Source organism: Haemorhous mexicanus, chromosome 1 (assembly GCF_027477595.1).
Source record: "Haemorhous mexicanus isolate bHaeMex1 chromosome 1, bHaeMex1.pri, whole genome shotgun sequence".
NCBI classification, from domain to species: domain Eukaryota; kingdom Metazoa; phylum Chordata; class Aves; order Passeriformes; family Fringillidae; genus Haemorhous; species Haemorhous mexicanus.
Window position 1 is genome coordinate 129,309,538 of NC_082341.1, and position 25,443 is coordinate 129,334,980.

At 39.1% G+C, this 25,443-nt stretch overlaps 1 protein-coding gene across 2 annotated transcripts in view; it reads right to left on the reverse strand.

Moving 5' to 3' along the window:
- Nucleotides 1-25,443, reverse strand: part of TPD52 (tumor protein D52) — a 123,048-nt gene that overhangs the window by 47,742 nt on the left and 49,863 nt on the right. For both annotated transcript variants that reach the window (XM_059862783.1, XM_059862778.1), the window contains one exon: nt 15,980-16,161. In XM_059862783.1, the coding sequence (XP_059718766.1) occupies nt 15,980-16,161 (182 nt within the window). The remainder of the gene's footprint in view (nt 1-15,979; nt 16,162-25,443) is intronic.

Genomic DNA, 25,443 nt, shown 5'->3' on the forward strand with positions numbered 1-25,443 from the left:
GCAATCTTATCAAGGATCTGATCAATGATGTTACTGAGCAGTTTTTAATTCACTTTAAAGGAGAATCCTCACCTTTTAACTAATATTAGGGTCCTTAAATATCTTGCCACAGGCATATGCATAGATCTAAAAGCTGATGAACAAAGCTAGAAGAAGAACTAACATCTAGCATGATTATTTTTTCTTATAATGAATGGAAAATTCTCAGAGAAAGCCCTTTCAAATTTCATCTATGATGTGAAGAAAATGGAGACAAACTCTACTCTACCAATTCTAAATAGTAAGGGATGAGGAGCAGACCAAGAGCTTGTGGCTCAGGATTAAACTGACAGCAGGGACAAGTGACATTATAGCCTACTACAGGTCACCTGATCAGGAAGACCAAGCAGATGCAACATTCACAATCTCTGACCCTCATGGGGACTTCAACCACCTCAACACCTGCTGGAGGGACAGCACAGCAGGGCATAAACAATCCAGGAGGCCCCTGCAATGTGTTAATGGTAATGTCCATCTTCAGTGACAGAGGAGCCAAAGAGGAGAGGTCATAGAATCATAGAATGGCTTGGTTGGAAGGGACCTTAAAGATCAACTAGTTCCAGCTCCTTGCTGTAGGCAGGGACACCTTCAACTAGACCAGGTTGCTCAGAGGCCCATCCTATCTGTCCCCGAACGCTTCCAGACACGGAACATACACAGCTTTCCTGAGCAACCTGAGTTGTGCCTCACCACCTCAGTGCCTTACCACCTTCACAGTACAGATTTTTTTCCTGATATCTAATCTAAATCTACTCTCTTTCAATTTGAACATATTCCATGTTGTCATGTCACTACATGCTCTAGAAAATAGTCTTGCCGCACTTTTCCTCTAAGTTCCCTTCAGGTACTGGAAGGCTGCAATTCAGTCACCCTGAAGCCTTCTCTTTTCCAGGCTGAACAATCCTGATCGCTTCCAAGGTGCTGTGCTGGTCCTTGTTCTCACTGACAAGGAGGGGCTTGTGGGGAATATGAAGCTCAAGGGCAGCCTGAGCTGCAGTGACCATAAAATGGTGGAGTTCAAGGTCCTTAGGGCAATGGGAAGGGCTCACAGCAAGCTCACTACCCTGGACTTCAGGAGAGCTGACTTTGGCCTGTTCAGGGATCTGCTTGGAAAGAACCATGGGATAAATCCCTAGGGGGAAGTGAAGCTCAAGAAAGCTGGTTAATTCTCAAGGATCACTAAGAGGAATTTAGGCAAAAACACCAGAAGGCCTAAGTGCATGACCAAGGAGCTCCCGGACAAACTCAAACACAAAAAGGAAGCTCAAAGAGGATGAAAGCAACATGACTCAGTGCACCCTCAGCAAGTTTTCCAAAGAAACCAAGCTGTGCAGTGCAGTCGACACACTGGATGCCATCCAGGGAGACCGTGACAAGCTTGAGAGATAAGCCCGTGTGAACAACACAAAGGCCAACAAGGCCAAGCGCAAGGTCCTGCACATGGGTCTGGGAAATTCCAATTACAAGTACAAGCTGGGCAGAAAATGGACTAAGAGCAGCCTTGAGGGGGGAGTATTGGTGGACAAGACATTCAACATGATCCAGCAATGTGCACTTGCAGCCCAGAAGGCCAGCTGTGCTCTGGGCTGCATCAAAAGCAGTGTGATCACCAGCAGGTCAAGGGAGCTGATTCTGCCCCTCTACTCTGCCCTCCTGAGACTCCCACATGGAGTAGTGCACACAGCTCTTGGGCCCAAAACACAAGAAGGACGTGAACCTGTTAGACTGAGACCAGAGGAAGGTCACAGAAATAATCACAGGATGGTGAAATACTGGACCAGGTTGCCGAGAGAATTTATGGATACCCCATCCCTGAAGGTATGCCCCATCCCTTCAAGGCCCAGCTGGATGGGGCTCTAAGCAACCTGGGCTAGGGAAAGGTGTCCCTGCTCATGGTGGGGGGTTGAAACTACATGATCTTTAATGATCCTTCCAACACAAAGCATTACATGATTCTATAATAAATCCCCTCAAACTTCCATTCTCCATTTTTGTTTTTTTGAGCCTAAATCACTGCTTAGCACGTTAGCCTAATCTACTCTTGCCATATATTACTCCTTTCCACCCACTTGCTATAATTTAGTTTTGGCTAAGTGCACCACTGGTGTGTACTCCAGGCCCAAGCTAAGCATGCTCTTAATAAATCTCGCAGAAGCAGGCAAGTATTTCACAAACCTCCACATTACAGCAATGCCTTATTCAAGTCAAAGTCCCAGAAAAGGATATTGTATTTGCTGCCACGCATCAGTGCTGCTCTGCATCCCCTCCCAGGCTGGCAGCAGCAGCAGCTCTGCCTCCTGCCAAGCAGAGGATCACAGCTTGTTTACTGAGCTGTGTCTGGAGGAAGCAGAGCGCGTTTCAGTCTCGTCTCCAGCAGCTCTGTCAAGCCAACTGCCAAGAACAGTCTTGAAAGGCTTCAGGGGAAACAAAATCTCGTACTTAGGTGGTAACAGACTGGTCCGGCACCAGCGACCCAAAGATGAGTGAGGTGGCACAGGCACTACTTGATCTGAAAGATTAAAACACTTTTAGATAACTTCAAATATATAAAGTCACAGGAAGAGAAGTAACTGAACTCTCCAAGTGGAAGGACAGATTAGCAAGCAACTTATAATTACCACTGAGATTAGGATCTCTATGTTAATACTTGAAGTTAATGAGTACAAATTGCAGATAAATTAAACTCGTATGCTACTTACACTTCTCATGATGTATGGAAAAGACCTGAAATCTCTGATAGAGTTTTCACATTGTAGATTATAATTTTTTAAAAATTTAAATATTTAAACTAGTGCTTCATTACTTCCAGAAGATTTCAGACAGGTTAAACATGCATGTTGAGCACTTCCACAAAGAAATGCTTTACATGGTTTTATAGGAATCGTGAAATTCATTCAGTAAAATCTCACTGTTTTTACAAGACCTGCTAACTACTCTGAAAATAAAGAACATGAAGTTGCAGAGGACATATAAGCAATTCTTCATTTCTTCTAAAATCATTAATCAAAGAAAAATTGCTTAAGCCTTTTATCTCTTACCCTACTAAAAAAAGTCACCAAACACTAATAAATGATTGGCTTTTTTTTCTTATACCCAGTGGTTATTTCTCTGCCTTTAGAGTCATATCTCAGTTTCTCGGTTAAGTGGGTACATGCTCACACAGTGTGACCACATTACATGTGCTTTTCCATGTGATCAGAGCCTGCCAAGTCTCAAAGCAGATTATTCAAAATATAGCTTCAGTATTTTTCAGAACAATCCCTTCAGTATTTAAAGAACTGGGGGGCTGTTGTTATTTCTCACCCAAGTTGGGACTGGATTTTAAGTTCTTTAGGAAAAAAAAAACTGTTAAATGCTAAGACAGGAAAATAGAAAAATTGCCTTTCTTGACAGCTATCACAGAAGGAAAAAAAGCTTTTGTGTCGTATTAAAAAAAATTCTCCATGATTGGTTCTCATCATACTTGACATTTCAGTGTCCATAAATCACGGCTATGTTCAGCAAGTTCACAAAGCAAAAGACATCTGCATCCCTGCTTGGCTGCTGTCGTGCCCAAAACACTGACAGAGCCATGGCAGCAGTGACCACACACAGACTCCAAAATCTATTAAGGCAAGTTTTAACAGCTACTGAATACTCTTAGAACACTCTCCCAAACCCCCTTTTTTCTTTTTAAATATATGGGTCTTTACTTACACTGCAGTTCTTCCAGCACAACAGCAATACCTGCCTAGAATTTTAAATTTGATCTTGAACATTCTATCTTTTTTTAAGAAAAGTCAGGCAAGCAGTCACAACAGCAGGATTGTCAGTGTTATCAGACGCTCCTTACTCAGTAAGGGCATATATGTGTATGTACAACCTAAGTGTTACTTTAGTACTATTGCCTCTGCTTCTTGCTCCAAAATATTGGGTACAAAAATTATACTCATTTGCTATTCCTGTCCTAGCTCCACACAAGTGCATGTGAAAAGACAAGAAGCAAGACTGTGGGTTTTGTTAGCATATTAGTGAGCAGAAAAGGAGAATAGATTAGTCTTAAATAACAGACATGTAATAAAACGTTATTTATTTTTGCCTCTCAATACCACACATTTTTTAATTTGGAATTGCTGTGCTGCCTAGTAGCAGCAAAGCAGCCAAATCCCCTATACAGTTTGGCAACACTCAGCCTTAAAAGCCTTACCTTGCTTTGTAGGAATCTACCTGGTTTTGTGCCCTGGTTGGATAACAGCATCTAAACAGGCTGACAAGGAGTTACAGAAAGCATCAGGGGAAGAAAAGCATCTGTCATGGGTTTGGTGTGTGGGAGTAACAGAATTAATTTTATCAGTCTTTTGGGCCTATTCCAAGCTGCAGTAAACACCCACTCCTCCCTCTGCTGAACCATCCCTCAGTACCAACTGGTGACTTCAAATAAAAATGTGTGACTAAATAAATCATCAATGGCCAGAGACAGCTTTTAAGTATCTCAAAGAACAGAGACTCCACAACCTCCCTAGGTAATCTGTGTCAGTGCTCAGTCACCCTCACAGTAAAAAGCTCTTTCCTGATGTTCAGAAGGAACCTCCTGAGTGCTGGTGTGTGCCCACTGCCCCAGTCCCATCACTGGGCACTGTTGCTAAGATCCTGGCTCTGCACTCTTTGCCCACTCACTTGAGGTATTTCTACACATGAATGAAGCCCCTGTGAGCGTTCTCTCCTCCAGGCTGAACAGCCCCAGCTCTCTCAGCCTTTCCTCATCAGAGAGATGCTCCAGTCCCTTCAGCATCTTAGGGGCTCCACACTGCACTGTCTCTTGAACTGCAGAGCCCAGAACTGGACACAGCACTCCAGGTCTGGCCTCACCAGGGCTAAGTGGAGGACAAGGACTGCATCCTGCCACCTGCATGCCTAATGCAGCCCAGGACTGTTCAGTTTCTTTGCCACAAAGGCTCACGGCTGCCTCATGTGTAACTTGGATGTCCACCAGGACCCCATAGGCCTTTGCTGGCAAGCTGCTTTGTATCCCAGCAGCCCCAGTATGTACTGGCGCCTGGGGCTGCACCTTCCCAGGGGAAGGACTTCGCACTTCTCTGGCTGAACTTGGTGAGGTTCCCATCACACCATTTTTCCAGCCTGTTGAGGATGCTCTGGATGGCAGCACAACCACCCAGCGTAACAACTCCTCCAAGTTTTGCAGTCTGTGCAAACTTGCTGAAGGTACATTCTCATCCCACCACTGAGGTCATTAATGAAGATGGTAAACAGGACTGGACCCATTGTACCTGGGGTACATGGCTAGGTACTGGCCTCCAGCCTGAGTAATCTTCATATTATATAGCAGACTGAGAGGATTTATCAGTGAAATAATTCTGTACATCTCCAGCTTTACTAATATCAACAATTTTATCTGTTACAGAAGTTCAACTGCCCTTTTCAAAAAAAGTTGTTTAACTAAAAATTCCTAATCTGCCAAATAAAAAAAAAAAATATGTGAACCCAAAAACTAAATAACCCAGAAAGACATAAACCAAAAAATAAAAACAACTTTAAAATCATTATTTGTGGGAGGCCTGACTCATGCCTTCTAAGAACTCGAGGTTGATATATATTACCTGCAGTGTTTCCCTAGCTGTGTTAATTCCCTTCTCAGACTCACTTACTGAAACTATTCCAGAGGGGTGAATAATTACCACTCCAGGGTTATATGATAGCATTAATTTTCCTGAGTAAGATCTTTGTTATATGAAGTCTTATAATTCACATTTGGTCCCAAACATCATTAATTCAGTTTCTCAACCTAGAAACTAAATAGCTTCTGTCTTTGGGCAAGTCTACACCTCTCAGAGGATTGCCATGCAGAGCACATGAGCCAGTTTAGGCCAGACTTGTCTCCCAAAATGAAATCAAAGGCCACATCAGCACAGCACTGCAGCTGAACTCTCTATGCTGACAAGAGGGCTTAGTGCACAGTTACACCCAACCTAATAAAAGCAGTTATACTGCTACAATAACCTGGACTGTTTTTTCATCTACCCTTACCTCTGCTACAAGTTCAGGTCAAACTGACCAGACTTTAAGCCATAAACATCAGCAACTTGCTCTGTGGTTTAGTCAAGCAGAGTTGCCTGTCCTCCTGAAAAGTACCACCTTTTTATAACTGGCAGGAGCCTACCTCACCCACTTCACCCAGAGCCACTGATGAGTGAAATATGCTGGGGAGCATTTTAAGAGTTTTCAATAAATCCATAATCTTCTGCATCCGGACTGGCTGAGATTCTGTGAGCCTTGCCTAGCTATTGAGAAAATTAATTACACTTTACTAGAGGTATTTAAGTGAAATTGTGTGCTAACAGCAAGGCTTTCTCAAAGGTGAGGGGGGAATATTCCTAATATGCTGCACACAGAGATTCAAGTCATTTATTCTCATCAATCTCAGGACAAATACTAGAAACAATTTTAATTCTTCTGCCAAGTCATGAGTTTATAATTCTAGTTCCTGCAGTTCTTGACAGCTAGCACCTGGATTAGGGGAAAAGAGAGAGTTTAACTACTCATCTCCTACAGACAACATTGAAGCCTTCCAATGCAGTAATAAGCTTCCCAAGACTTTTTTTTTTCTATTGTGTATGTGTGCCCGTCCACATATGAGAAAATGTGTGGCTTAAAGATATTTACAGACTTTGACATTGCCAAAAAAGCTCCAGGCCACCTATGGTCTGCTTTGTTCTCCCAAGACATTTTACACAGCATATTCCATCTCTCATTTATCACAATGCCCTGGGAAAACAGAACTGGCAAAACTTTTTTTATCAATAAAAGCTACTAGTTTTGTAAGGGTTTTTTCTTACAAAGGTCATTGGATCTCATAAATCATTGCTACTTTAAACTAATGATAGAGGCAAAAGCTAAGGATAAAAATTGATTAGCAAGCTCATGTGCACTGCTGTGGCCGTATTTCTAGGTCCGTGTTGTATTTGCTGTATCAAATGTTGCCCAGGGTGCCTCATTAATATGGACTAGTACTGTTGAAAACCAACACCTGTCCCATGGTATCATTATATTAACTAAACTCCAAAGTACCTCTCTGGGAGGAAAAACTAATAGTGTAGTCGAAAAAAAAAAAAATGTGTACAGACTTTGGGCTCCAGGAACTTTGGAAGCCCTGTCTTGTGTATTACAGCACTGCACAAAGCCAACACCTCCATTTGTGGTTGAAAATAACCACTGAAGAATGACAGACAGTGGGTGGCAAAAACAGTCACAATTGTAAAGTAACCAAGCAAATAATAAGCTGTGTCCATGGGGGATAAAAATGCTATAATTTCCAAAATGCATGCTGCTATAAATAAGTTAGAGGCTATTTGCTACAGCACACTGACCAAGTTTGCAATCACAGAGCTATTCTTCGTGCCTGTTTTTAAAAAAGCAAGTTGAAATTGTTCGACAGCAGACAGAATGGCACCACGTGCATTGTTTGGGCTCGGAGCAATGGTGAATTGCACTATATGGAAGCTTTGTAGAAAAGGCAGCTCCTGCCACCTCCTTGAATTTAGTCCTCTTCCATATAAATAATAAGGCTTCCTTTTTAAGTTGCAATGTTGGTATGTGGGAACAGGACAACATCATCCGTCCTGCTAACCATTTCTCCCTGGTATTTGGGCATAGTTGGAGACCAAAGGCTGACCAGAGTGCCAAAACCCAAGTTTGCTGATGACTAGTGAAAACCACCTTGGTCCACAGAGAATTTCAACATGACATTCTCATAATTTTAATCACAGAAAGAGACTGGTTTTCACAATGTGGAGACCGGCTGTCTGGTTGTGTTTTCCACAAAAGATACAAACTGTAAGAGATTCAGGAAAGTGTGTGTGCACTATTCATTTTATACTTCAGCAAATGTGAACAGGTCATAATTATTTAACAATTCAGAAATTATAACATAGTCTAAGTTTGTCTTTCAAATTGCAGAGGAATTTTGCCCTCCAGTAAGATGATGCTTACCCGATAGGCAGGAAAACTTGGAAGAAGGAGCAGAAAAGTACAAAAACTGCTTTGATTTCAGATAGCCATTTAGTGTTACAAATATCAGCAACATGGCACTGATAGACCTAAACCATATGACCTCCTAGGCATAAAGGAAAGCTCTGTCATAGAGACTTACAAGTTCTCCCAAGTTGCTTACTTATGTCACTACTGGATTTTGTTCTAATAGACAAGAACTACTTTCCAAACAAATGAAAAAACAAAACAATACAGAAAAATCACAGCTGATGACAAAAGAATAAAGATAATTTTGTGGGAAAGAGCAGGTAAGTGGTCATGTTGACTAAATAAATTATAATACTAGGTATTTTAATAGGTTTTGTAATTCCTGCTTTAATTATGCATAAATGAGCAAAAATTATTTTGAGAACTTTCCAAGAATGTTAGAAGGAACATAGTAGAAGGAACATATCCTATACTGCTGCAATGCAGCAACCTCTAAACTGGTTAAAAACACACAACAGAACTGTAAATTCTAACAGTTCAGTAGTAAAGTATTGGTATAAAGCTGAGCAATAATTTGCAAGCTGAAAAAATACTGACTCGCAAAATGCAGAATATATACAACAATACAAAACTGTAATTAGTTATGAACGTAACTACATTATATTCATATTGGAAATATATATTAACAGTCAGTATTGAAAAAAAGAATACTGAGAATGAGCCTGGATCACATGTAAATTGTTACCAATGGTGGGAGGGAGGGAGGCAGGGAGGGAGGCAGGAAGGAAGGAAGGCAGGAAGGAAGGAAATGCATTTCCTGCAAGAGACAGGACAACATTTTCACAGTAGCTGTGAGGGAGCAGAGCCTGGAGCCATGTGGGCATGTCTAGGTTGTTATTCTACACTACCACACTTCACTGCCAGGGGTGGAAGTAAGGGATTCTTGCTTCCAAGAAGAAGGGCATGGCTTGGTCAAGAAAATTCATAGCAGGAAGGGGAAACCCTGTCATGGGGTCCTCAGTGAGCATCTTTGCATTTAAGTCACCATTTTTGTACACTTTTGTTATTAATATTGCTGCTGGTGCTGTTGGTTTTCTAATGTCATTGCTATTTCCAGTAAATTGTTCTTATCTCAACCCTTAATTTTCACCTTTTTCTCAACTCTATCCCCAGAGCAGGAAGTAGAAAGGGAGGAAAGAGGGGGGAGCAAGCAAGAGGCACCTGGTGTAGGAGAGTCTTGGGGCAAGGGGGCACTAAACTGGGGAGTGCTGTTCCTAAACCACGGCAGAGTGCTTACGCATTCTCTCAATCTTCTTGTAAGATTTTTTTTTGCAGTGTGAATACTAATAGACAAACCTGTAAAAAAAAGACTGGTCTGTTGGGAATGACAATTACAACAAAAGGGAAGCAGGGAAAGGAAGAAACCACTGACTTAACAGCAATAATTTGAACACCTAAACAGAATGAGAAAATTCTGTCCGAACTGTGTTCATTCCCCTCACATACCAAAACTGGGAGTTAAAAAGAAACGTTTCTCAGTGGACCTGCTTTTCTAAGCAAGACAACATCACCAAAATCAAAAGTGGTTTTCCACACCAATTCAGCATCCTCTGCTTTTATCAGTAACTTCAACACACATAACTAATTTCTAAGAAATCACTAAATTTCTATAGGTTGCCAGCCTCTTTCATATGACCTGTTCTTTCTGCATCTGTGCGAGTTTGAAAATGGCACTTGCAAAAGCATCATTTATTGTGTCACTTGTACTGCTAGTTAGCAATTTCCTTCTTTCCTGTTAAGAATTACATATTACAGATAAGTGCTGTTTTGCTGGCAACAGGCAGCAAAAAGGAAGTAGACCACTGTAAAAACAAACATGTACAACTAAACCCAGCATAATTGCAGCAAGATATGTTTTCTCTATATATCACATTAATTGCCTTTTTTTTTTTTTTTTTTTTAAAGCAGTAATAGTTCCATCAATATTCAAAGCTTGAAAGCCAAAGGATGTGCCAGTGTGCCACTCCAGTCAGCAACAGTACAGGACAGGGAATAAATATATACTCTAGGGAGTAAACATGGTTAAACGTGAATTTGATGCCCCTGGCAAAGACAGAGCAAAGGCCTTGGGAATGAGAGCTGCATGCTGACTCTCAGGCAGTACAGCCTTCTGCCAGTTGTTTGGTCATTACATTTGCTAAAGGAAAGAGTTAGAAAGTTATGTTTCCAACATCTTTCTCTAAACCTTTTCACAGGAATATTGCACCATTGCATACAGAACAGTCAGGGCAAGAAGGGTTCATGTCCTCTTGTACGAGGGCCACTGCTGCACCGAGAGCAGGGTGCTTTGTGTGAGGCAGCTCATTCTGGCTGAGATGCACTCATTCAAAAAGCATATCCACATGGCATCAAAACAGAGTAGGGAACTCCAAACCTACCCTCCAGCTTAACACATGGTGACTCTCTTTAATACACAAACTGGAACTAAACCAAACAGTGTCTTACTGAAATCCTTTCCCATGAAGAGCATCTCTCTTCATGCACCTCTTTTTCTTCTTTTAGAAAATTGATTTTTTTAATCTTACAAGATCTTTTAAACAGTTTCCCCTATAATTTTTAACATAAATTTAACACTGTCTTAATAAAATGAAAGTGCTAGAAAACAACCAGCCTTATTCACATTACCTAATCTAAGAAACCAGATTAGTTTAAATTGGATTCCATTCTGACCTTATCTATAAAATATTTTTAAAATAGAACAAAAAGAGAAGAATTTAAAATGTTTCCCAGATAAAATTCACCCTGGCAGTCATTCAAACAGAGTAAATATTTTGATACAATTTGCAGAAACAGCATTAGGTAATATTTTAAGGTGCTCATTAAGCTGTCATGTTCTAAATCACAACCGGCATCAAATGATTTCTTCCCTTCTCTGCTATTTAAGTTTGGCAAATATGCAGTGTATAAAAGGTGTCAAGTAAAATTGCCACAGGATATACTGGAAATCCCTGCACCAGCTGCATACTCAAGCATAAAGGAAGTGTCTTTCTGATCCTACAGCCTGATAATACTGGAGTTGCTAGAGGGTTACAGCAGTCTTTGAAAATAAAGCTTCATTACACTGGCATGGAGAGGTGCAGTTTAATCCTCTTTGGAAGCTGGTCCTGCAATCCTACATTTTAGAAAATTGCTGAAAGCCATTGTGCTTTTGATGGGAATTGGTCATTAACAGTACAGGTGCAGACCATGCAAGAGGCAGTGTCAGCACAATCCCTTCCCATATTTTCTGCTTCTCAGGAATTCCATCTGATAATGACAGAAACAGGTTTTAACAGCACCTTTTTGCCATGGATTAAGTCATTGCTTTTTTGGAGATGTAAGACAGACATTTTCTTCTTTAGGACTTCAACTCCTCTGCATGTTAAAAGAGAGAAAAAATATATTTTCTTCCCATGGCTGTAAAGAAATTTTACTTTACTACAGACCCTTTCTCATTTTTATAAAGTTTGAGAACAGAATTTAACAGAATTACTGTGCTGTTGGTAAAAAATGCAAATTTAATAAAGCATTTAAGTCAGATTGTATCAAGAAACATGTTTGCTAATTGTAGAATATATTTAATAAGTACAGCATATATTACATGAGATCTTGAAATCATAAGGGTAATAAATACTCCTGACACAGTAAATAAACCCCAAATAACAAAATTATACTGATATTTATAATCAAGTACATCCTTGCCTGACGTCGGTGAGATTTTACCAACAATATATTTGATATCTAACTAAGCCAATGCATTCTTTCAATCTCAGTACCATCAATGCTGATAAAAAATGTCTTTTCTGCAATTCTATGAAACAGATGTCAAAAAAAAAGGAAAACAATCAATGAAAACCAAACAAAAATCGCTAGAAGGTTTTTCAAATGTTTACTCAATTTAAATTTTGCATTACTGTTCTAAGGTTTCTTTTCCTTAAAGTTTGTGGTGTTTTGTTTGGGGTTTTGGTTTAGGTGTTTTAGGTTTTTTTTTAAAGCTGAAATTTCTTTTTGTAGAACTGAGGGGAAGAAATTTATTTAGCTACTTCAAATTTTCCAAGTGAGGGACACCTTTTTTTCCAGTTGCTTTTTTACCCAAGACAGTCTTTAGGGTGAAATCCTTTCTTATGGCCACACGGTGGTAGCACTACAGGGTCTTTCACCTGGACACTCAAAGAAATCACAACTGTTAGGAACAGGACTGAGCAGTTCAAGAGAACAAATTTTATACTCAAAAACCTTTTGTCTCTTCACGTAAACAGTAGCACTTTCAAAGTACACAGGACATCATATAAGAAAAAGAAAACTGTATCATATTATTATGAAAGTAGTTGAGTTCTGGTGAGAAAAAAGCCAAATGACTAAGGAAATATCAAGGAAATATCAAAAGCACATGTCCTCAAAAGATACCTCTTTACATAAATGGCAAAAGATTGCTTGCTACTGCAATTTTTTTGCAAATTCAGGTAAATTTTAGAAATTCTAATTCCAGAAACACAATTAATTGGAAAAAGTTGGCAAGAATTATTTCAATTATTTACTTTCTTATTTAATTATTTTCATTTAGAGGATCAGGTCTTCTAAATAGCATTTAAACACTTAAGTAGTCTGAGAAAAAATCAGGTTTCTGGTCTGAACTGAGAATAGGGATTTGAATCAGTCACCTACATCTCAAATGAATGCTTTAAGTCATTTAAATATAGAGTAGCAACACTACTATATCCACTGCCACTACATCCTCTATTTTGTAAATGCTGTCTTTACTATTTTGGGAACCACCACGTTTAGTACCAAATTTAACTTCATTAATAATACCAGGCTATTAAATTCCATCTCTCCATTTCCATTCAAAAGCAGTGAGAAGGAAGTATAAACAAGTTTTATAGGGATCTGCTTGTTTTTTTCATTATAAAAGGCCAAAAATATAACTGGCCAAGACCTTCTCAGCCCCGGGCTTATGCTGCCAGCATTCAATGAACAACTGGCTCTAAAGCACCTGCACCAACACGAGTTCTCCTGGCCTCATCTTCCCCTGTACCTCTGCAACGTGCACCACAAGGAAAGGTGTAGGTTATTGAGAGTAAGATGAGAGCAAGGAAGGAGTGGACAGATGTTTGTTTGCCTGTGAGCTTTTTAAGGAAGACATCTTTCATTCCTTTCCCCCAGTTTGTCTTGCCATCTCAGTATTCCAGACCACCATGACAAAACAGTAACACCACACAAGGTGTAGGAGCAACAGGGGGTAGGACGGTCAGGACAGTCGGAGACAAGAGATCTCTGAAGCCAGGTCTTGGAACTTGTGGTTTATTGCAAAAGGCCTGGGTGCAGGGGCCCTGCTTAGAGCTGCCAGCCACGGCTTGGAGTAGGCCCCAAAGAGGAGCCCCAAAGAGAGAGAGAGCAAAGGACAAGAGCAAAAGGAAAAGAACACAAAGTTCCCGTTACAAAACAATAAATCTTCTTCTGTGCTGAATATTCTAATTTTCACTAACCAATCTAGTACAAGATACAAATCCTACAGCATTTACATACAGCCTATAAGAATCATTACATTACCATACTGTTGTTACATTTTAAACCCTAAAACCTACTCTTTGGATCCCTTCTGCCAAGCTGGTAGGGTCTGCTCTGACCCTTGGGCCTGTCTGCAAGCAGAGGGTATTGTTTAATCAAAAGGGGATTACCTTCAGCAAGCCATACCATTGTTTTCCAGTTGTTCAGCAACTAAGGCTTGGTATCTCAAAGCTTGCTTTCATTTCAATCTTGTTTATAGTTTCCATATTCTCAAAATCTTTTGCCAGGCAATTATATTTATAAGGCTTTCTTGTTTCATCTTCCCCAACACAAGGAAACAGCGAGTGGTGGGTTCAGCATTCACCAGGGGAGTGAATTGCAGTTAGGGATTTGAAGGTAAACACAAAGCTGCCTCCTCCCCAAACCTGGCAAGAAATGTGCAAGGAAACATGGCTCAAGGCAAAGAGGCTGCAGTGGAAGCATAAAGGCATGAGAGCATGAGGCCTTGCTATGAATCATGCAAGGAGGCAGTTCAGAGCCACGGGGCCAAAATTGGAGAGAAGACCAACAGAGACTCATGGTGGGTGTCTGCTGTGGGCAGTGTGATCAGAAGAGGAAGTGGATGAAGCTTCATTCAAACAACCAGAAGCCACCTCAGGATTGTAGGACTTGATTGTCACAGGGCACTTCAAATGTCCTGATGTGCGCTCAAGCAGGAACAAATATGGAGAGAAGCAAGCAATCAGAGGGAGTGCCCTGCTGACACTTTCTCACCAGAGGTGCCAGACAACCCAAGTAGGACAGGTTTTCTGCTGGACATGTTACACACAGGCAGATAAGAACTGCTTGAGAATGTGATAGGTGATGTCTGTCTCAGCTACAGAGACCAGCACTGAGAGCTTCCATGCTGAAGGAAAGTGAGTAAGGAAAGTGGCAGAAGACAGATCTAGGCTTCAGGACAGTAAACTTTGGGTTATTCAGAGTAGAGAAGCTGTCCTGACATGAAAAAGTGCCCAGAAGACATCCAAGATCTATAAGGACAAACTCCTCAATGCTTCACCAGGGTCTTTCCCAATGCGCAGAATGAGCAGGCCTGGCAGAAGGCTGGTGCAGCTGAACAGGGAGTTTTGGTTTGAACTCGACCACAAACCCAAAGGAATGGTCAGAGGTTGAGACTTAATACAGAAACACTCCTCAGGCATGCAAGAAGGGGAGTGGGAAAGGCAAAACTAATCTCAATCTGAAATTAGCAAGAGATGCAAACAGCAACAAGGGCTGTATCACCACAGCAGCAGCAACAGACTAAGAAAATCTTTGCCTGCTGCCAAATGGGATGGGCATAAAGAACTCATTTCATCCTGGGACATCAAACACATTTCCTCTGAAAGTCACAGACCTGTTAAAAAAAGAAGCTGAGTATAAAAACACTCTGATAAAATACTATTGCAGACTTGCACACAAATGTGTGATTATTTCTGTTAAATCTCTTTTTGTTAAATCAACTATTGCAGAACTGATTATCACAGGAATCATATTTAATGTTTCAAAAACAGTGACATTGCAGATTAACAAAGATGCTCCTCCTCTCTTAGGGGAAACAGAGGGAAAAGAGATGGAGTAAAATATTCAGATGCTATGAATTCAAAAAGATGGTGTCTCGTCTATGTATTAAAAAAAAAGTATTAAAGCAACCTGGAGACAAATGAAATAGACAAGGGATCTTTGAATGATATATAATTATAAGGTGCCAAAGACAGTTTAGAAAGCTTATAAGTGTTATTTTCACTAGAATTCATTGCTTTCTTATCTTTTAGCTCACTAATTACAGTATTCCCCAGTACAACTGTTCTAGTTCCACCACAGTTGCTCTACTTCAGGACAAAATAAAACTTGACATCAAAATCTATATAAAAACACCTGCTACAGTATGGAATATTTGACCACATTAGCACTGATCATCTGCTATGAAAAGTGTTATCACAAATAACATGTAAACTCCCCAGTATATCACCTCATGCATCTATGCTTAGCAGAGATAGCTACTGCCTAAGAAGACTACTTAACATGGGATTGAAGTTCCACATCCACAGAACTCCCAAGTATTTTAATAAACAGTGCTTGAAAACTATTTCCCTTTTTTTTCAGTGACTAAACACCCAGTAACTTCCTTTGCTCATCATAAGTCAGAATAATAATAGATAGCAATAATGCAAATGTGTAAAACAATCTGAATTCCAGACAGTGATGAGCTATGACTGGATTTTCATTCTGCACAATATGTTAACTTCCATAGTTTAAACCCCCAGAATTCATACAAACTATCCAAGGTCTGTCCAGAAGATGTTCAAGTTCCTTTAGCTAAGCATTTCAGGATGACACTCACAGATGTCAATCACCTACCGTAAAATTAATTACTTACTTTCCATCAACTTCTGGTCTTTTGCACACACAGTGAAACTTGCCACCAAAATCTATGTAAAGATCATCTTCTACAACATGGAATATTTGACCAATGACAATTTTATCTTTGGCAGGCCCCATCTGAATTAAAGGAGAGCGTCTCAACATGGATGCAAAGGATTCCGATTTCTCTGAAGGAACCTACAGTTGAATAATAAAAAAGAAAAAAACATTTCACAAAACATGCTGTTGGAAGGAGGATTTAAATTAAACTTTCAACATATAAAAAGGCTTCATTCACTGCATAGCAAGTAAAGATTTCACATGTTCATCACATTTTTAGCAAGACTTCTAAGGAAGCATCTGGTACCTTTCTCCAACTCCAAATATTTAACACATTAAAGGTAAAGTTTTTATTAATTCCGTCAAAGAAAAGCATAACAGTGTGCATCTCCTGAAAACATCTGCCAGTTCTACTACTGGTTAGGTAAGTTAATATAAAAATGCATTCCTAATGTAGGAGATATTCCCAAAAAGAACACTGCTCATCTCTTAGTTATCTCCTCAGTGAAAACCAAACCTGAATTAGCACCTTGCAGCTATTCATGCAAGTATTTAATAATGAATAATACTTAAGGTCTTTACTTTAGAGAACAAAACCATTTTTCAAAGGCAGCAAAAGCAGAAAGCAGGCACAGGATGGATCTAACATTTTAAAAAAATTGAACCATCACTTCTCTCATTTTTCACTCTACAAAATCAAAGTAACTAAATAAAAACAAAATGCCATTTTTTTCTCATAGAGCTTTGGGAAAATGCAAGAACACAAACCCTCCTGCTATGCTTCATGGAGTGAAAGATCTCTGTTCTGTAACCTGAGAAAATTTACCATCACAGGCTTACCATCATCTGCTGGGTAAATATATCCAGTTATATTAAACTGAGACTCAATCTCCCACATGCCATCTCTGATATCCTGAGTACGACCACTTTTTAAGATTGTCACCTTTGAAATGCAATTAGTAAGAAAAGCCTACTTGCTAGGAACAAATGAAAAGGGAGAAGCGTTTTGGGAGCAATCCATACCTGAAAGTGAATCTAAGGAAATAATTTTATAGATAGCTAAATAGATTTTTAAAATTAGAACCTATTAATTTTCCCCACATTTAATATAATTACTTGATAATAATTATTTTGTGCAAGATTTCAAACTGTTTTGGAACCAGCAGAAGAACTAAACTGAATAATCAAGTAATTAACAGTTCAGAGCTCTGCTGGCTTCAACAACACACTTTCCCATTTACTGCTTCAAGTGGTTGCTGAAATTCCATCTACATTTTATATGAACAGAGAATAATACCATCATTTTCCACTTGTGCTTTTGGAAACTTTTATTCTTAGAAAAGTCAAAACAAGAGACAGTTTTGAATTCCAGCTCTGCTGGAAGACATAAACAGCACAGATTGTTCTGACGGGACAAAGCCTTGAGAATTACAAGCTGGAGATCTGACACCTGGTACATTTGCTGCTTCAGAAACAGGAACTGTTAAATGCAGCATCCCAAGGACAAGGGCTGAAAATGTGCAACATGTGCATACGTGCACACAAACCACAAAAAGAAAGCATCTGGCCATGGTAAACCACAAACAGAGCAGCAGGATCTTACACAGGAAAGCTACTATCATATAGGGTTCCAAACACAGCATTGCTTGAATTTCACTATGCATTCTAAATTCAAATGAAAATAACTACACAGGATGCACTTGTAATGCACCAAGAAAAAGATGCAAAATGCTGGAAACAGTAAGAGGACATATTTAAATGAGATGATCCACACCACCAAATGAACTGCCTTTTCTTGCATGTACATCATTTGAACAAAGCCTGAGATAGCAGAAAGTATCAAGAGAACTTCTAAGTTTGGTCTGAAGGAGACTTTCCTATATTATTTACATAGATGTCATTAGCAATGACTGAGCAACACAGAGATTCTTTGCTAAGCAATCAATACAGTTCACAGTAGATGTGCAGTTACGCTCACTTAATGGCATTCACCTCATCCATGCTGCCTTCATACAATGGCACCCTCAGTAGGGCTCTCTACACTAAAATAAAATTTCACAGCACTTCATGAAGATGAGTACACTAATGTCTTATGGATTTCCTGTTTTCATCACTTAAAAATTGTCTATTCTACTTAATAACATCTCTCTTCTTTTATTCCGCAGCAAGAAAAAATACAGATGACAAATTCTCCCATGTACAAACTTGCCTGTGAAATAATCTCTGTACACAACAAACAAATGCTATCTTTACACAGTGACAGATCTGCTAATTGTCTACTAGAAACAGATTAAAGTAAAATACAGATGATAATGTACAAAGAAATTTTTGGCCATTCTTCACTGTGGATAGTTTTCCAAGAAGCCAGTGGGAATCTCTTAGAATTCTATCATGGGCCTACAAGACTGCAGCCTTCTCTATTCTGCACACTGGACAGGAACTTCTCAGGAGCACAAATAGCTGATTTATGTATAAAATAATTCTCAAGAGATGCCATTAGTTACTGCCATCAAGGACTCTTTTGTGGACATTCTAGAAATACAGTGACATAAAATGCAGTATTTTCTCCCATTCTCTGCATAACCTACAGCAGATCTCATTAAAGAGTAATTTATCTCAAGCATTTAAAGAGATTTAATGACATTAAGTGCTTTCCTCTACAACTTCTAAATCTCCTTAACTGGATTCTCCACAGTAGCATTACAGAAAAACAGGATGACTGTAGAGTAACAGGGCAACACACTTTATTAAGCACTTTACTTTTCTGATTCTCAAGGAGTGATGGTCATGCAGCTCTGATAGATGATATACTGATAACATGTCAAGTCACAAAACCTGAAGATTATTACAAAATTCAGAAGCACAAATGGTATAATTTTTTCAAATACCTGGAGTATAAAGGCTTTTTTTTACCCTCCTCCTTCTTAAATGCCAAATATGTTTAATTTTCCTTCTAATTTCTGGATTTTAAAGTGTTTTTTGCACATATTTGGATACCAACCACTTTCAGCATGCACAGTTCAATGAAGAAGCAGCAGCTCTTTCAGAAACAGAACTCTCCAAGATGATACATATTAACCACAGAGTGGGAAAAGTCATAGACTTAAACCCCAGTAGGATCCAAACAAAAGAAGTAATGGAGGAATGCAACATACTATTTGTGGAGCAAAGCCTATGACTGTACAAGCAGGGTGGCCCTATCCCACCCACTGAGCAAAATATCTGAAAACCCAGCCTACGTGCTTTATGTCTGCTTGCAAAGGCAAGTAGAATGCACGCTGGAATGTGAGAGATATGGATGAGGAGAGATGGGAGATTGGTGATCTGATTGCTACAATTAAGGGGTGAATGACATATTAACATCTAGCAGCATGCAAAGAACACAACCCTCTGTAACTATCAAATTGGTTTTCCTCAGCACTGTCATCCATAGCTAGACAGACCTCTCTGTCCAAAGTTACTTACACGAAACAACAAAATGGAAAAACCAACTTGCAGTAATAAGTTAGTGTGAATGCTCAATAGCTAAGGGCCCCAATAGCTTAGATATCCAAAATGGGACTGGAAAAGGCCTTGAGCAACCTCAACTAAGTTTATCCTGCTTGGAACAAGTGGCGTGAACAGATAACCTCCTGAGATTACTTTCAACATGTACTGTTTTACTTAGGAAAGATGACTGGAGCCTGGTATAAAGAATATTAAAACAAAACCCAACATATTAAGCTACCCACTGAACAAGTATGTATTGATAATGCACTTATTTCAACAAGCAACCTAAAAAATTCTACTATCTATTAGCCCAGCAAACCTTAATTTTCCATACCTTATAACCACCGGAGGTGTGCACTGTTGCTTAGATATAAACCTAAATCCCAGGATTTGGTTAAGTGCTGAAGGCATTACTAGGGTAACAGGTCATAGAGATTCATGCAGTTTATTTACCAAATTTCTTTCTGTTACTACTTTTTACTTGAAGGCAACAAGCTGTATTTAAGTCAGAACTCCATCATGCAGAAGAATATCACCTTAAAGACAGCAGGACCAACTCAGACACTACACCACAAAATCTGACATCCAACAGTTAATGGCCTTCCATCCAGAAGTAGCTCAAGAAGCATTGCCAACTTGAGAACTCTCCCGAATTTATCAAAGAATAACCATCAAGCTTTGTTTTCACCAACACAGTTTCCCTGACACTGAGGTTATCCCAAGAAACAGCACTGGACACTCAGGAGGAGCACCAAGTGGACTGACATGCCTACAGTGACTGAAATGTCAACATATAAGCAAACAAGCAATTACATCTCTCAAAGTGTTTTCTCTAGGTGCTGCCTTATTTTATATACATTAAACTATTTGTTCTAAAGCTGATGAGTCCTTCTTGAGAAGCTACATCTTCTCAAGATGTATCTTATTCTCCTCTCAGAATATAAGCACTCAAACTCTAGGTATCATGCCTTTAACTGATCTCAGGGATGAACAGCTCTCAGCCTCCCCTTGACCAAATAAGTTCATGTAGCTTCTCCACCTTGAACTTTGAACATGTTCACAACTTTGTGCCTAGCAGTAATCAGTAATTCTTAGAGCTTTCCCAAAGAAAAAACTCTGCTTCCCATATTAGTAGGAAAAAAAAAAGTTTAGGGAAAAAGTATTTTTAAAGTGTAAGAACTGACACTAACATTTATTACTTACTCAAAAAATACAGCCAGCCTCTAGTATGTGCCCAAGCTACATTTCTTAAAAACCAACTGAGCTTTGAATATTCAGGCTCATTCCACTGTACAGCCATTATCTACCAAGACAGCATTCCCACTAAACCTCCACACCTCGAGTAGTCACAGACATTGTGTCTCCCCTTCTAAAGTAATTCTGCACTGAGCAAAACATCCTGCACTGCCCACCTTGGGTGTCTACCACCTGTACTTCTACCCAAGGGCCAAGGTGACACATAATTAGGGTTTTTTTATTTCCTTCAAATTTTTTAAACCCTGTCCCACAGCTTAGATACATCCTGAGATGCAGAAAACACCATCAGTAACCACCTCAGTATACAGCACTAACTACAGTATTATACAATCTACTCCTTTGGAGAAGATTTGTGCCTACCATTATTTTTCAAACAACACAAACTATAGTTCTGCAGGGGTTCACCTACTTGTTTATTATCAACAAATATAAACAAAAAACAGCAAACAATAAAGAGGAACAAAACCTGATAAATATTTGTACTTGCAATACACATTACATTAGTTGCTTTTATTCTGTAGTACATGGAAGAACAGAGAAGCTGTGGATGCCCCGTCCCTGGAAGTGCTTAAGGCCAGGCTGTACAGGGCTCTGAGAAACCTGGTCAAGTGGAAGGTGTTCCTGCCCATGGAAGGAGGGTTAGAACTAGATGATCCTTAAGGTTCATTCCAACTCAGGTCATCATATGGTTCTATGAAATTAGAAGTCTAAGATGAAATATAACTCAGGAGCATCTTTTGGACTTGAATGTGAACAGTAATGCAAAGAACCATCTCTTCTCTATCTTTATTCTAGTATTTGACAGCCATTGGAAAAAGTACCAAATTACTTGTTATTCTCCTATTTGCCAATGACATTCATCTTGGGCAGTATTAAGGAAGATAATCTGCAAATTCCTCATTAATATATGCCACTCATATACATAGACAACACAAAAAATAAACACCAGCATGATGCCAATGCTTTAAAAACATATAAGGCTATTCTAGAATTTTTTTAAGCCCGATGTTTAATTCTGTAATATGTACCAAGGAAAATTTTAAAATACTATTATTTAAAAACTGCAAATGTTTATGGATAAAACAAACAGGTGAAACTATAAACAGAGTAGAAAACAGGAAGATCAGATTAGGCAGAGCTGTATAAGAATAAACAGGGACACAGAATTTACCAGTATACACACAATCAAATATAAAAGCCATAAAATTCACCTACTAATGCTCATAAATAACAGCACATCATCCCACATACAGCACAGGCACAATTATAACCAAAGACAGCATGAACACAGAGTCTATTCTTTAAAGTCTACTCTATGCTTTACATTTATCCTCCCAAGAATACAGCTCTTTCTCTTCCCCAATGAGTGGGCTGAGGTTTTGTTCTATTAAAAAAAATATCAAAAACCTGAAGTTTATGCTGTTTCCCCACAGATTCCATTTACAGCTCAAAGTGGGCAACCACAAAGACAGGGAAGACCTCTTCAGTTTCCTTTAAATAAGAGACTTTTCCCCTTTATTCTGTACAAAAAGACTGAAGTGAAGAACTGATTTAAACTTCTTGTTAACAAAAGGCTTTGAAGACTAAATACTGAGCAAAGCTTAAACAAAAGGAAGACTGGTGTTATTTAATAAAACTACTGAAGGGAAATAGTCCAAACAGAAAACATAAAACAAGGATTTGTGATTCAAAGCAGTAATTTAGAGGAAAATCTAAGATTAATGACTGCAAAGTCATGAAGAAGAGCTTTGAAGGCAGTCAAGGAGAAATTTGGAAGCTTCCCTGCTAGATATTTAAATATATACAGATACATATAGATATATATAGAAGATATTTATTAAAAACTTCATATTAATCACTTCCTATGCAACAGTGGTTACAAAGCCAAATTTCCATGAAGACAGCACTTCCACACCAGCTAGCATGTTCTGAATTCTATACGGGAATTATTTTAGTTATAAGGATTCTAGTCTAATATTAATTATTTATTATCTACAGGCCAGTAGAAGAAATAACAGTGTAACTAAAAGTTCCAGAAGACACCATATTCCTTCATTTTTTCTCAGTCTGAGTAATGATTTCAATTGCACCACCAATGATAGAAAACTCCTAATTCCATAGTTTTCGAATATACATGGATAGTATTGTACTCAACTTTTTAAAGTCAAATTTTGAAAAAAGTAGGAGAGGGGAGAAGAAAACAGAACCACTTGTTAATACAATGTGGTACTACAAAAGTAATATTCAAGAAGAACACAGTAAGCACCAGATTCTCCTCCAAAACTGTAGCATTTGGAGCGAAAAAAATCTTTCAGGTTTTATGATTGGAAAAAGCAAGGGAAACAGCTCTGTTTTACCTATAGGAGGATGAGGTAAATTGACTGCTATATATTCGTTCTTTATTAAATTTTTCTTAACTTTCAAAAACTTTACTTCAGGTTTTAATTGTCCGGAGTTATGTCTTATCATAATTTTAAAACTGCAAGTACCCCTGAAGAATGACCAGAAAGCAAAGCAAACTTCTGCTGTTTCAATCAAAAGAGAACATCCATACACTCTCCTCAGCACAGTGAAGAAATATGGTTTTATTTTAAAATGCAAACCAAACAAAAGTCATCAGCTACAAAGGTTGGAAGAAGCTGAAATGAGGCATTTAAACATCCCATGACGAGGAGCAGTAACTGTCTGGCAAAGCATCACTCCAACTTCACTCCAGATATTAAGATTTTTTGGGGGATTTTAAGATTTTATTGTCAAAGCCTAAAAGGATTTTGTAAAATCCTCCTCATAAAAGTCCTGAGTCCTTGTTTTTGTTCATACTTCAGGATTAGGCTTGAAGGAGCACAGAACTCCACTCTCACGGCTAACTTGAAGGTAAAATCTCGTAGTGCCTGCTGCACACGTGTGCTGGAAGTCTCAAAGTCCCAGCATACCTGTGAGCTTACTGAACTGAACTCTCTGGAGGAGAGCACCCTCTCCCCTGTGGAACATGTCAGACAGCATGATCTACTCCATAAGCCTTCTTTGCAGCTTGGTCAAAACAATCTGACAGTATTGAAAGTCTTAGTTGTAAACCAGTGAACTTAGAGCTGCTTTTGCCACTCCATTTGAAATCAGCTAAGCTATAAGCACTGGAATATGAAGAATATCCTACTTAGTTATCAATTTAGACCTAAATAAACTACAATAACACTAATAAAAAGCCTCTAGGAAATCCCATTTAGATAGTTACATCAACTGGATATCCAACTGCCCTCAAAAGGCTGAAAACACCAAAGGTAACACTGGAATAGAAACTTGGATGGATGTTGCTTTCTTACACACACATATTACAACTGATATTTTCTTCACAGAATTATTTGGGCTGGAAGGGACTGTAAAGGTCACCTAGTCCTAATGCCCCCTGCCATGGCCAGGGACATCTGCCACTGGGCCTGGTTGCTCAGAGCCCCATCCAACCTGGCCTTAAACACTTCCAGGGATGGGGTATCCACAGCTTCCTATTCCAGTGCTTCACCACCCCCACCATTCTCCCTTTTGTCCAACCTAGATCCACCCTCTTCCAGTTTAAAACCACTGCCCCCATCACCACAGGCCCTACTAATAATGACTGAGAGAGACTTTTTACTTTATCCTAAAAGTACACAGAAGGGTTTTCCCAGAGCCTTCTCTTCTCCAGGCTGGACAGCCCCAGCTCTCTCAGCCTGCCTTCTTCACAGCAGCGGTGCTCCAGCCCTGCTATCATTTTTGTGGCCTCCTCTGGACTTGCTACATCTTTCATATACTGGGGACCCCATAACTGCATGGAGTATTTCAGGTGGGGTCTCACAAGAGCAAAGGGTATTCATCAGTTTTGAAGTCCACCAATTTACCTGAAAGACATGCTTGCTAGGGTAAATGCAAAAGTCTCTGGCTGAAATTCAGTGCCTTTTGTCAGTCCAAGTCAGCCTAGATGGCCCCAGTGATTGTCTCCAGCCTAAAAATCATTAGTCTAAGCTTCAGTTACTTGTTATACTTTCAACAGTACAAATAACATGCAAGCCATAAAACTTTCTGGCACATAACTCCTAAAGAAAAAATGTAAGAACTGTACTGCTTCACTGACTTCTACCTAGGAAGAACTGTAACTAATTAAGAAGGAGGCTAATCCACAAAAATACCTACAGGGTTATTTTGAAATTCATGTAATGCAGGAATAAATTATTTTCACTGAAGAGTATCTTCATTTTGTCCAAGTTACAGTTCCTGTTTACCAACTTTTCTAATCCTAAAAAGAAAAAATATGGAGAGTACTAAACTTCAGTATTACCAAGAACAGGATTATTCATACATAGTAGCATTGTCCAAAGGGAAGCAAACACAGTTATAGGAAGTTATAAGGGTTGTCATACTTGGCAAAGACCACTGGAAGATTTTGCCTGGCTACAGACACAAATGTTAAGCCAACTTCCTATAGTGAAATCATACATTTTTAAAAAGTGCTTAAAATCATATTTTGATTGCAGATTAGGAAAGGATTACACTTCAATTTTAAAAACAACAAAAGTTTTTAAAAATAAAATATAAATTTAACTTCATTAAATATAAATTTAACTTCATTAACAACCTTCCATCAAGCTCCATATTTTGGTACTCACTGCAATGCTGACTGATGAATACAGCATATTCCAAACC